The sequence below is a fragment of the Volvox carteri genome (genome assembly GCF_000143455.1).
Source record: "Volvox carteri f. nagariensis unplaced genomic scaffold VOLCAscaffold_59, whole genome shotgun sequence".
In the NCBI taxonomy this organism is placed as follows: domain Eukaryota; kingdom Viridiplantae; phylum Chlorophyta; class Chlorophyceae; order Chlamydomonadales; family Volvocaceae; genus Volvox; species Volvox carteri.
Window position 1 is genome coordinate 211,680 of NW_003307602.1, and position 12,302 is coordinate 223,981.

Below are 12,302 nucleotides of genomic sequence, written 5' to 3' on the forward strand. Positions count from 1 at the left end.
GTGATGCGGGTGACGTCCGTGATGCGGGTGACGTCCGTGATGCGGGTGACGTCGGTGATGTGGGTGACGTACGTGGTGCGGGTGACGTCCGTGGTGCGGGTGACGTCGGTGATGCGGGTGACGTCCGTGATGCGGGTGACGTCCGTGATGCGGGTGACGTCGGTGATGTGGGTGACGTACGTGGTGCGGGTGACGTCCGTGATGCGGGTGATGTCGGTGATGCGGGTGACGTCGGTGATGCGGGTGACGTACGTGGTGCGGGTGACGTCCGTGGTGCGGGTGACGTCGGTGATGCGGGTGACGTCCGTGATGCGGGTGACGTCCGTGATGCGGGTGACGTCGGTGATGTGGGTGACGTACGTGGTGCGGGTGACGTCCGTGATGCGGGTGACGTCCGTGATGCGGGTGACGTCCGTGATGTGGGTGACGTCCGTGATGTGGGTGACGTCCGTGGTGCGGGTGACGTCCGTGATGCGGGTGACGTCCGTGGTGCAGGTGACGTCCGTGGTGCGGTTGACGTCCGTGATGCGGGTGACGTCCGTGATGCGGGTGACGTCCGTGATGCGGGTGACGTCCGTGGTGCGAATGACGTCAGGTGATGCGGCACCGGCAGCCAGATATCGGACACAGACTTCATACCATCGCCGATGCTGGGAAGGGGTCCCGGCGGCTTCGGTGGCCAGTCGCGGCAAGCCGCGTCTGTATCTGATTGCGCGTCCGGGGGCACCGCCGCCGGCTCCGGATTGCTTCGACGCGTCCTGTCCACTCGCGTTGACGCCAACAACCAGGGTGGCGGCGGCGCCGCCGATGGCGGCGGTGAAGAGTGCGTGAACGCGGTCGGCGACGGTGAAGCCGCTGCCGCCGCCGCCGCCGATGGTGCCGCCTTTGGCCCCTGCAGCGACCCGTCCGGCCGCGGCTGCAGCAGTGGTGTTGATTCTAGCGGTGTTGGCGACATGCAGGCTGAGCTGGGCCGTATGGCCCAGGAGCTGCGGGCGAGTGTACGGGATGTGGCCATCAGGCTGGAGGCGGTCATCGGTTCGGGGTCCTTCGGCACCGTGTATAAAGGTAAGAGCCGTCAAGACCTGCTACTGCTAGTGCTATTGCTACTGCTACTGTTACTGCGACTGCTATTGCTACTGCTACTGCTACTGCTACTGCTATTACTACTGCTATTGCGACTGCTATTGCTACTGCGACTGCTACTGCAATGTTGTGGATTGTTAGTAAGAAGGCCCTCTCGGTGCCCCTCCCCTCCTCCCTTCCCCGCCGCCGCCCTCCCTCACCGGCCGGCAGTTCATCTTTGGTGTTTCCTTGCCAACGATCATGATTCTCCTCCCTCCGTTCCGTATGTCCTGATCAGGCACCTGGCAGGGGCTCTCCGTGGCGGTGAAGACGCTGGTGTTCTCCGCCTCCGACGACAACAGGCGGAGGTCGTTGCAGGAGGCGGCGCTGTGTGCCAGCATCAGCCACCCTAACGTGGTGGTGAGGGGGGGGGAGGGGGTTCCACCGGGCGAGGTGGGGGGAATGAGGCTGGGGACCAGGAATCAAGGCGGAGTGAGTGAGTGAGTGAGGGTCAGTGAATTAGCAAGTTAATGTGTTAGTGTGAAGGTTGTGGCGCTACTGCCGTGCATGTGCTGAACACAGTGCGCTGTCTACACGGACGGCATATCGTACACACCGCAAATACCATTAAAAAAAGAAACTGCACGTTTTCAAAATCCTGATTCGATAACCGCGTTTTTATTTTAGGCGACGTACTCGAGTGAGCTCCAGCCGCTGGGCGCGCTGGGGACGGTGACGGGCCCCAATTCCGCGACCTCCGGCGAGCGGGAGAAGGTTCCGGACGGCGGTATGCCCCCTCCGCCGCCGCCGCGGGAGCGGGAGCGGGAGAGGGAGCGGGACCTCTCGCAGATTCTGGTGGGTGGTTGATGGTGTTGGTTGAGTGGTTGTGGGGGTTAGGATGGTTCGATAAGTGGGCGGTAGGACTATATCTGCTGTTTTGCCGGTGGTAGTGGTATTGCTGTTGATAAGTCGTTTTTTTCACCGTACTGGTGCCGTACGGGTGTTGTACGACATCACGTGCAGGAGTGGCGGCTGTACATCATTCAGGAGTATGCTGACGGCGGGCCGCTGAGGAAGTTGTACGGCAATAAGGCCCTGTGGCCGTCGCCTGGCGTGGTCAACTTGGTGAGAGAGAGAGAGAGAGTATTTGTGGGTTCCGTCGCCATCTGTCTGTCTGTCTGTCCATCATCAGTTGACGTGAGGGGTATTGCCAAAAAGAGAGCTTGACAACAGGAAGTCGTAAATCTCATCTCATCTCTCTTTCCCAACCCCCTCCTTAAGGTTTTAGGGTTTTGTAAAGATAGATTTTAAAACCCTAAATCCCCCTCCCTAGGACTCCCTTGGTCACCACCGATGGTCGGCAAAAGTCGGCATGGGTGGTGAGAAGGATGAGGAGGAATCGGAGAAGGTGCTGGGGACAGTAGTACGCCGCCGCACACTGAATAACATTGGCGGTCCTCCCCCCGCTTTTTCCCGCCTCCTTCCAACAGACCTAAACCCGAATAACGTGTTGCTCAAGCGGGACGTGAACGAGCCGTCCGGGTACATCGTCAAGGTTGGGGACTTCGGCCTGAGGTGGGGGTGGGGCGGTGGCTGTGGGGCCGGGGATGATGAAAAGGAGGAGGGGGAGGATGTTTTTTTTGTTTTTTTTTCAATTTTGCATGATAATTTCTTATTAACTTTCTAGAGAGACAGTTACATCATTAAGGGAGCAGTCGTGGTAGCTATATAAAAAAAAGCTATCGCTCTGCTGTGTGGCAAAAGATTATGTCGGCCACCGGGGTCGATGCCTAGGCCCCCTTCCTGCCGGGCCTCTTCCGCCCCTTACTTCGCTTCGTCGCTCGGAAGTCGCCGTCAACCCGAGACTTGTGTCTCATCGCGCGGACAGCAGCAGGGATGGTGGGTGCAAGCGAGGTGGTTATATCGTTTTAAATTCTTATAAATTATCCTATTACAAGGAAGTTCACTTCCTTTAAATGAGGAGAAATAACACATGAAATATTAAATAAATAAAGGAAAGGGCTGAATAGAAGAGAAAAAAATATTGCTTTGTTTTAATTTGGTGGTTTGGGTTATATTTTATATATAAATAAGCTTTTACAGCATTTCTATGTCTGGTTGCCCGCCCGCCCAACCCCCTTCCCACCCACTTGCCACTCCCCACTCACCCCACCGCAGTGTAATGCTGCCTCAGAATCGAACCCACCTGAGCAACTTGCGCATGGGCACCATGTTTTACATGTGCCCTGCAGTAGTCATGAAGGTACGACAGGGTACGACAACAGGACCATTTTTATAGACGCGGCAATCTCACAGTCAACTCTTTCATATTTATTATCAAAAAGTACATGTGCATGAAGGAATGCATGAATGCACGTATGATTGCATGCACGCACAGCACAGCACAGCACAGCACAGCACGGCACAGCACAGCACAGCACAGCACAGCACAACGACTGTCTGGAAGTATTATTACAGTTGAAGGGGTAATCTACGGGGTTGCTCGTCTTTACTTTTCCCTGCAGCTTGTGGCCTTTGCCGTCACGCATACATACGTACATACACACACATGCAAACGCTCATACGTACAACACTCCCGACGTCGCTTTAGGACTTTGGCAGCTGATTCTTAATTTGCGCGTTGAATTGCGGTCCCTTCTTCGTCCCGTCCCCTGCCGTCCTCTTTTCTATGTAATATTGAAACTAATAAAAATCGGACACCGGGTCTATAGAGTTTCGTTCGTAAGACCGTACGCGTTTGATTTAACATAAGGTTCTACTTTCTAATTTTATTTTTTGTCTTCTCTTCCCTTCGTGAGAATACTCTCCCTCTTTTTTTCCCCTGCGCTTGATAACTTGGCTTTGCTGGGGCCGCTGTTGGACCCACCATCACCAACCGCCCCACCGCCACCACCATCTTCAGGGCCAAGTCGGGCCGCCATCAGACGGTGAGTGGGTGGTTGGAAACGTTGGGCAGCCGTAGCAGAGTAGTGGCGCGAACAGGCAGCAGCAGCAGTGTTCACATGAAGATTGCTGCTGTGGGTCCGTCGTTGTCTGAAGTCGCCGTTTCGAATCCAGGTGCCATTCTAATCCAGCTGCTCTCCCATTTCCGATTTCCCCCTTCCCCTTCCCCTTACCTTTCCCGCTCTTCCTCTCTCTCTCTGCCGCTCCCTGACCGGCTTCCTTCCCCCTCCCCCTCCCCCCTTTCCCCCGTCCCGCTTGTCGTCGTCTACATCACTACACCGCTATACCCCTACCTCCCCCCCCACACACACAACACACATACATACATGCAACCACCCAAGTGTTCTCGCTGGGTGTGATGCTATGGGAGCTCTACCACGGCCGCCGCGCCGGCATCCGCACCGACCAAGGCCCCCGCTATAGCAGCATCTTCCCCGCCTTCCCACCCTCGTGCCCGGAGACCTACCGGGCAGTGGCGCTTCATTGCTTGCAACGTCAGCCCCAAAACAGGCCGCCAGCGATCCTTGTGGAGGCGCACCTGGAGCGCCTCATGGCCGCCGTCGCGACGGCAGTGCCGGTGGCGACGCCGCCGTCATCACCGTTGATGTTGCCACCGCCGCCGCCGCCGCCGCCGCCGCATCCGCCACAGCGCATGCCGGCGGCTCTCATCAGTCCGGTCTTGCAACGAGCTCCTGCTCCTGGTCCTGGTCCTCCGCCGCCTCCCGCTCCTCCCCCTCCTCCCCCCCCTCCAGAGCTGGGCTCTCTAGCGACAGGAGCAGCAGGGGACTCCTTCACGGGGTCGAGTATGCTGCCGTCGACGCAAGGTCACGGAGCCGGGGCCAGCAGTGCGTAAGACAGACAGACAGACAGACAGACAGACAGACAGACAGACATACGACGGAACGAATCCCTAGGGGGCCCATCTGGCCCGCCGCCGACGTACAACGACGTACACATCACCAAAACGGCTATACTATATATAGAGATTATGTGAACAGTAGTTTATCTGTGGTATAAATCTGCGCGCCGATGGGCGGAGATGGGCGGGAAAGACAGGCAAAGATTGTGTACGGGTGCGTCCTGGCAGGATTCAGTTCCAGATCGAAATCCAGATCCAGGCGATGTGTGTTTAAAACTCAAAAAGGTGAGTCAGGCTACGTAGATTCCAGATTCAGGTCCAGATCCAGCAAGCAGGAATCACGCAGCATGTTTGATGTGGTGACGTGTACGGTACGGCACTGCCGTAAAAGCAACGAATCTCTCTGGAATCTTCACACTTCGAGGAAAAGGTGTTGATCGGCTCGTCGCTCCGCTCGGGACGGAGTTTACAGGTGCAGTGATTTTTTTTTCATTTAGGGGGGGTCTCAATTTATTCCAACCTAAGTAACAAAGTTGCTAGCGTCGCCGTTATGTATTCCTTAAGAGTGGGGCGCTGGGGGGGGCTACGCCCCCCCCAGACCCCCCCGATAAATTACAACTCCCCTCATAGACCAAGAGGCACGCACTGCGTTGGCGCGTTTTCGTTCATGTGCGCACGCTTCATGCACATGCATAGATAGTTCTGGCACTGTTTGTGAACAAAAAGTAAATCCGACCAAGCAAAGGCCCAAAGCAAGCAACCGCATAGCAAATCAAAGGCCGTCACCCGCCACTGCAAACCACAGCACACTGGGACTCTACCGGTTCATCATGTACCGGCCCCTGCTGCTGCTGTCCAGCCACTTCCTCAGTGCGTCATGGAACGGGAACGTGCCCAGGTCGAACAGGTCCTGGGTAAACATCCGCACACACAATGCTAGGTGCTCATGCCCTTGCGGATGCGCTGTGTCTGAGCCCGCTTGGCACTGCGAGCACTCGGGTTGGGCGCCTCGCCGCATTCGTTGTTGTCAAGCTGATTGGGTGACAGCTTGCGCTTATGCTGATCACAACCGCCATGGAAGGCAGGGGTAATGGCGCCCGTGTCATCGGTCGCCGCTGGCAGCAACATTGCCGATGCATTACCGACAACAGCACCGCCGTCCCAAACGCCTTTATCAGGAAAAATTTTAGACTTATCTTGCTGTTTTTGTGTTTGTTCGGCGTTCAAGTCGTTGCCTTTTGCGTGTTTGTCTATGGAAGGACCGGTCATACATTCTGCTATGCCGCGTTGACTCACGGGCTTGACCTTCTTACGGCCCCTCATATCTATTTTATGATCAATAATACTAAGTTCTGCACACTACGGAGCAATCTGGCAGCAATGGACGTTTTTGGCTGAAGGAATGAAAATGTACGGATCGGCCTCACTTTGTTCCTTATTTCCAAAGGCCAAAAAGGCCTCTTTATTCCTTAAAAGTAATATATTACTTAAAAAAACACTGTACAGGTGGCGGGGAGCTGTTAATTAATGGTTGCAGAGGTTGGTTTTTATTATGATCCGGCAACGGACAGAAGCTTATATACAAGGATGGAAACGATGTACGAGGAGGAAAATATAAATTATATAAAATATAATGAATGAAATCGTTTGAATATAGATTTCTGGGAGTTGTTCTTTGGAGTGAGAGCGGCAGGCTGTTGGTTATACCTTTCCATCTGTGGCTGTGGCTGTAGCTGGGCGGTGTGTGTGGTGGCGGTGGTGGCCCTCGGTGCGACGTTGCTCAACGTCGCGCAATGCCAGAGCGGAGGTGCCGTTGTCGCATTGTGTGTTGTCGCCGGCACAAGTGCCGTACACTCAGGATGGGGGGCTGAATGAGGCTGAAAGGGGGATGTGGGGGGTCTCGGATGGTGTGGGTATGGGGTACGCGGAGGCGGCAATGGAACTGGCTTATTCACGCATGATCGGAGACTGCATGGTGTGTGTGAACGAATGCTGGTGTGGGAGTTGGTTCGTGAAAATGGTGATGTGTGTGCGTGCATGTGTGCATGCGTGTGTATGTGTGTATGCGCGTGTGTGTGTTCCTTACACTTCCTAGAGTTGCGTTATACCCTCCAAAGGTGTAACCTAGGGGGTGTGTGTGGCCCGTACATACATACATACATACCTGGGAGCCATGAGGTGAGGGGGGCCGAGAAGGCTGTGCGCTGCCAGAGGAAGATAGATCGTGGTGGTGGTGGTGGTAGTAGTGGTGGTGCTTCATGGCATGAGTGGCATATAGGGTGCGGTGCGGGTCATACGTATGCATGTGCGCTTGAAAGCCAATCAGCGCGCTGGCCTGTGCTGCGGCTGGCGGTAGCGGCGGTAGTGCTACTGGTGGCATTTGTGGGTTGGAGAAAACGTTCTGCGGTTGGGGCTTTTGATTTTGCGTATACAGCCTGGCGTGCGTGTGTGTGTTTTAATGATTCTTCCGAGCCGCGATGATATCATCCAATCATCATTGTGAAGCGTAAAATAATGTTGACCGGCAGTTGTTAGGCGGTCATGGGCAAATCGCGATGGTGGGTGCATCGGTTCGGTGCTTCTATTTAATATTTAGCATGTGTCAAACTGCGAATTATACAACTCGTTGGAACGACGGCCCGAGTTGGCCTTGCAAGGCACTTTCACGTACACACCACATACACACCCCGGCCGAAACGTCAGAGTACGGTAACCCGGTGAGGACGCCATTTGCATGAGAGTTGTCGTCCACAGCCACTACAGCCAAAACAACTGTGTGGTGGGAACTCAATTCAATTCAGCTCAGCAACAACAGTAAATTAAAATTTTGGGAGGGCCTTCCTTCGGAACCATCGCGCACAGCGTACAGCAGGGTGCGACAGTCCGATCGGGTCCCGACAGGAATGGCACTTGTGCTGAAAATCCCGACAGGCTTTGAAAAATGCTTTCGGGCGGACCCGACGAAAAAGGGGGAAAATGCCAAACGGCCATCGGGAGCCCCCGACGGGGCCCGGAGGGCTCCCGTCGGGGGGCCCGACAGGGTTAGGGGCGCTAGGACCGCCTGATCGGGTGCCGTGGGTCGTCGGTGGGCCCTTCGGCGACGGACAGCTACAGCGATACATAATGGCATTCATACAAATATAACTGGATGGAAATATGTAATGTAGTGGTAGCATTCGTTCACTTCGTTGCCTCTTCTTCTTTATCCTTTGACTCTGCTGTACAGGGATCCATGCTTGGATACATAAGCGAAGGGCACACTACCTTATCTCGACCTTATTGACAATTAATACAAAGACCATATGCAGCTTTACATTACCCTTTTGAACGTTTGCTGCCTCGTCCTGTAAGTCTGTGAGCTTTACCAAAACAGCTTGATGCTCACAGGCAGACGTGCAGGCGTGCATGTGTTGCTGTGTGTGTGTGTGTGTGTGTGTGTGTGTGTGTGTGTGTGTGTGTGTGTGTGTGTGTGTGTGTGTGTGTGTGTGTGTGTGTGTGTGTGTGTTCTGCATATCAGAACTGTGAACTGCAAACTGAGAACTGGAAACTGCGCATATAAAATACGAATAAATGTAGTTTCAAGCGGCACACAACGAAATTTCGTTCTTGCGTCACCCGACAGGTTTTGGGATGGGCTATCGGGGCACCCGACAGAAATTGAAAGATATGCAAAAACGCTATCGGGTGGGCCCGACGGGCATGGGAAGGGGAAAACCGGCAACCCGACCATTTCAGGAAGGTCCTGTCCAACCCTGGTGTACAGCGTACTTTTGAATTTTGGATGGAACAACCGAAAAAATAATGAGATGATGCGTCCAAAACGTTTATGATATAAATACCCGTGCATAAATAGACTTCTTAAGACGACAACGACACGACATAGCGCCGCAGCAGCAAGCGATTGAAAAGCCCCTCCCCCCCACCCTCCAGCCGCTGTACTATTCACCGGCCAAAACCTCTGCTTTAAGTTAGCCGTAGCCCTGTTAAACCCTAGCGTGAGCTTCCTAACAGTATCCATGGCACTAAAGTACTATGATATGGTTAACATGTATGTCTCCTACAAGATTCTAGCGGCTTTGGCATGGACAGTCCATTTTTGGCTGGAGGAATGAACTTGTACGGTCGGAACATTATTTTTTCTTAACTTTCAGGACCACGAACAATTTTTTATTCCGAATTCGGAATATATTCCGCAAAAAAATAACGCTGGTAAAATAACGCTGGTGTGGGTTTGGTAACCAAACCCACGACGAGCAAAACCTGCACTCAAAAGGGCTGAAGGCCTGTCGATGAGGATGGAGGGGTCGGTTTACCTTGAAACTGCGTAGTCAAAACTTTAGAAACGGAGAAAGGGCAAGGGAGCGACGTTAGCATCGGAAGCAGGTAATGAGGGTCGTACCAGAACTCGACCCGACCAGTTAACCCAGCAGAGCCACGATGCTTTCCTATCGCAGCAACAACATCGTACAGGTGATAACAAGTGTGGTACGAAGCTGAGTCATGCCGAACAGCGAAGAACGACACTTATCAGCAACCCACTTCGGCAACAGAAAACCACCTGATGTTGAATGCAGTGCAGATACTCCTGAGCGCAAGCAGGAGGCGGATGAACGAAACCGTGATGCCCAGCACAGCTGGAAGACAGAAGGCTGTGTGGAGTCGAACTGAATTTGGGGCACATAACTAATCCAGTCATTCGCTGAAGCTGCTCGAATTCAGAAGTGTGGAGTATGCGAGTGGACGGAATAAGTGCAGAGACAATCGGTGCAGAGGCAATTAGTCTTTGTGTTACAGAATCGACGAGGCTCAGCAGTTCAGAGCCGCAAAGACAGCAGCATCCTGACACATAAGCTGCACTAGCGACGAGGTCCGCGCAGACGAAACGGATTTGCCATTACCAACGAGGCCGTATCCAACGGGGTAGGCGATAATGAAACAGCAACAGGTGAACGAGACGAGCCAGAAGCGGAGGCTCACAACTGGGGATGGGGCAGTCTTGCACACAGGATGTACTACCGCCAACAGATGTGCCCAACTGTTTATAAAACTTAGCCCCCCCCCTAGTTGTCCTTGCAATAATAAAAGAACTTGCCAGCGTTTCTGCAGGCAAGCAGGACAGCACATGCTTGTCGCACATAAGCTTGTTACGACCTTAGACTTGCCTCAACCGCTGTAGTTATTTTTACTGAAGTGATACCATAGAGAATGAACTCTTCCGGATTCCACTCAGGTTCAAATCTAAGCTATGACGGTTATTTTGGGCTGGGATTCTGGGATAAATTAAATTACCAACGTACGCGTGGCCTCTTCATTTCTGTTCTCCTGGATGGTTGATATGGGAAGGCGGAAACAAGTTGCTAAGGGTCCTTACACTGCAGAAAAACACAACCCCAGCCCCACGGCCACTATACCCCCCTCGTGCTGCCCACCAATGCCCTCAGCGGGGCAACACGCGCATGACACATAAACCTATCCAAAGAACTTCGAACAACTCTCAGACTCTCATGTGGCGACATCTATAGAGGTAGCTACCTCCTGAACCCGGGAAGATCCCTGCAGGCTCAGCTGACTAGTTTCCCCCTACACCAAGCACTATCCCTTCTGAGCTCCCAAGGCCACACTACTAGGCTAAAAGACTCGACCGAACCAACCCCGTCCCGGCCCGCCGGCTGTCCAGCCGCCCCTCAGCGGCCGTTTGCCACAAGCCTGCAGCTGGCAGAGCCTGGCGCGGAGGCGTCTGCGATTGACCGAAACTTGTTAATCCATGATTGATTTCTTTTCAGAACTAGCCAGAGACACAATGGATTTCAAGCTAAATTGCGTTCCCCAATCCACTTCGAACTGTATGAATGCGAATGAATAATCTTATTAGGGACAATAATACGGCACGGGAGTTTCATGCCCTCAAAGCGGGAACAAACGCTAAAACTGAATACATACATAGTTCTAAATCTTCTACTAAAATTTTCCTGCAGCGTTAGAGGCCTTTAATTCATATTGGCGAACGATGCTTCCCGAGCTACCGGGATACTGTAGGTTCAACATGTACATGTTACCTGTACATTTACCGAAGTGCCTTAAAATGAATTCACGAAGTGCGCAGCAAATAAGATGAGTAGCCTATAGGCCCATGTCCATAGTCCAGGGCAACGGAGGGGGGTTACCCTGGGGCCGTGTTACCCCTCCTGCTGGGTAGGAACTTACAAGGGGGTTACCAATGGGCTACGGGGGGTTGAAGGTGGGTAACCGATGGGTCACCCATGGGTTACCGACCCAATCAGTGCCTTAGGGCTGCTGCTGCCATGCTGGGCGCCACTGCTGCCGCCACGCTGGGTGCCACTGCTGCCGCCACGCTGGCCGCCACTGCTGCCGCCCCGCTGGCTGCTGCGGCTGCTGCCGCCGCTGCGCCTGGGCTTCAGGCTTTCGTAGGTCGCGGTCAGCACCTTGCTGATGCGACCACTGCTATGAAATGCAGCCATCTCTGGCGGGTAGGCATCCAGGAACTTCTGCTGATCCAGGATGGGGGCGTGACAGAGGATGTGTCTCCTGCCCCAGGCCCCGGTCGTGTTGGTGCTGCTGCAGCGGCGGCTATTGCGGCAGCGGTGGGGGCGGCTCCAGTACCTCCGAAGGCTGCTGCAGCTCTAGCTGCAGCTGCTTGTGTTGCTGCCCATTATGCTGCTGCTGATGATGAGTATGAGGCAGAGGCAGCGGCGACGGCGGCGACGGAGGCACGTGCAACGTTAGCGGCTGGTCTTGCCGCTGCAGTACTGCATCCGCAAGCTGCCATTCCAGCACCTGCTCCGCTGCCTGGCACCCCGCGACCCCCGCTCCCTGCAGCAGTTCGCCCGCTGCCTGAGTGTGCTCCTCCGCGCGCTGCTGCTACCTTTTCATGCAGAAGCACATACAAATATACGCAAATAACTAAAACAAAAACGCACGTTAAACAACTTGCCAATGTGGCCTCATGGGAGGTGACGGGACTTTGGGAAATAGCTACACGACAAAACACGTCAACAGCCGAGACAACGGCACGCAACGAGACAGACAGATAGATAAACTGACTCACAGACAGACAGACAGGCAGACAGACCGAACACACCAGGAACAATGACATGGCAATGACAGGGGCGCTGGACTGCAGGTCTCGGTGTGCCAACCGCCAAACTACCATCCAATTACTACCAGCTAACACATAAGCATCCCAGGGAAAAAGAGCGCTGTATGACCCACGGGTCCGTCCATTCCCACGCTGCTGCTTCCCCTGCCCTCTCCCGTCCCCACCTGCTCCGCGGACGCCTCGCTGGTAGTGGCAGGCGGTAGTGGTAGTGGCAGGCGGTGTCCTTATGTCCGGTTGCGGTGGGCGTTGTGCTGTTCTATTGCCGACGTGGAGCGAGACGTTGGTTGAGTTTGTGTGCGA

General features: G+C 54.3%; 2 protein-coding genes across 2 annotated transcripts in view; one reads left to right on the top strand and one right to left on the bottom strand.

Annotated features, from left to right (window-relative positions):
- VOLCADRAFT_97235 (uncharacterized protein) overlaps positions 1-4,879 on the top strand; it is a gene marked incomplete at both ends in the record, with an annotated part of 8,542 nt that extends 3,663 nt beyond the window's left edge. The window contains 9 exons of the mRNA XM_002956206.1: positions 789-823; positions 899-1,065; positions 1,361-1,482; positions 1,750-1,917; positions 2,086-2,187; positions 2,396-2,637; positions 3,241-3,325; positions 3,986-4,010; positions 4,779-4,879. Of these exons, the coding sequence (XP_002956252.1) occupies positions 789-823; positions 899-1,065; positions 1,361-1,482; positions 1,750-1,917; positions 2,086-2,187; positions 2,396-2,637; positions 3,241-3,325; positions 3,986-4,010; positions 4,779-4,879 (1,047 nt within the window). The remainder of the gene's footprint in view (positions 1-788; positions 824-898; positions 1,066-1,360; positions 1,483-1,749; positions 1,918-2,085; positions 2,188-2,395; positions 2,638-3,240; positions 3,326-3,985; positions 4,011-4,778) is intronic.
- Positions 4,880-10,039: 5,160 nt separating this feature from the next.
- On the bottom strand, positions 10,040-11,461 carry VOLCADRAFT_107153 (uncharacterized protein). Its single transcript, XM_002956255.1, has 2 exons — positions 11,090-11,461; positions 10,040-10,622 (listed from the first exon to the last, which is right to left on the bottom strand). Exon 1 carries the CDS (start codon positions 11,362-11,364, stop codon positions 11,140-11,142), a length of 225 nt encoding a protein of 74 aa, XP_002956301.1. The 5' UTR covers positions 11,365-11,461; the 3' UTR covers positions 10,040-10,622; positions 11,090-11,139.
- Between the last annotated feature and the right edge of the window lie 841 nt (positions 11,462-12,302).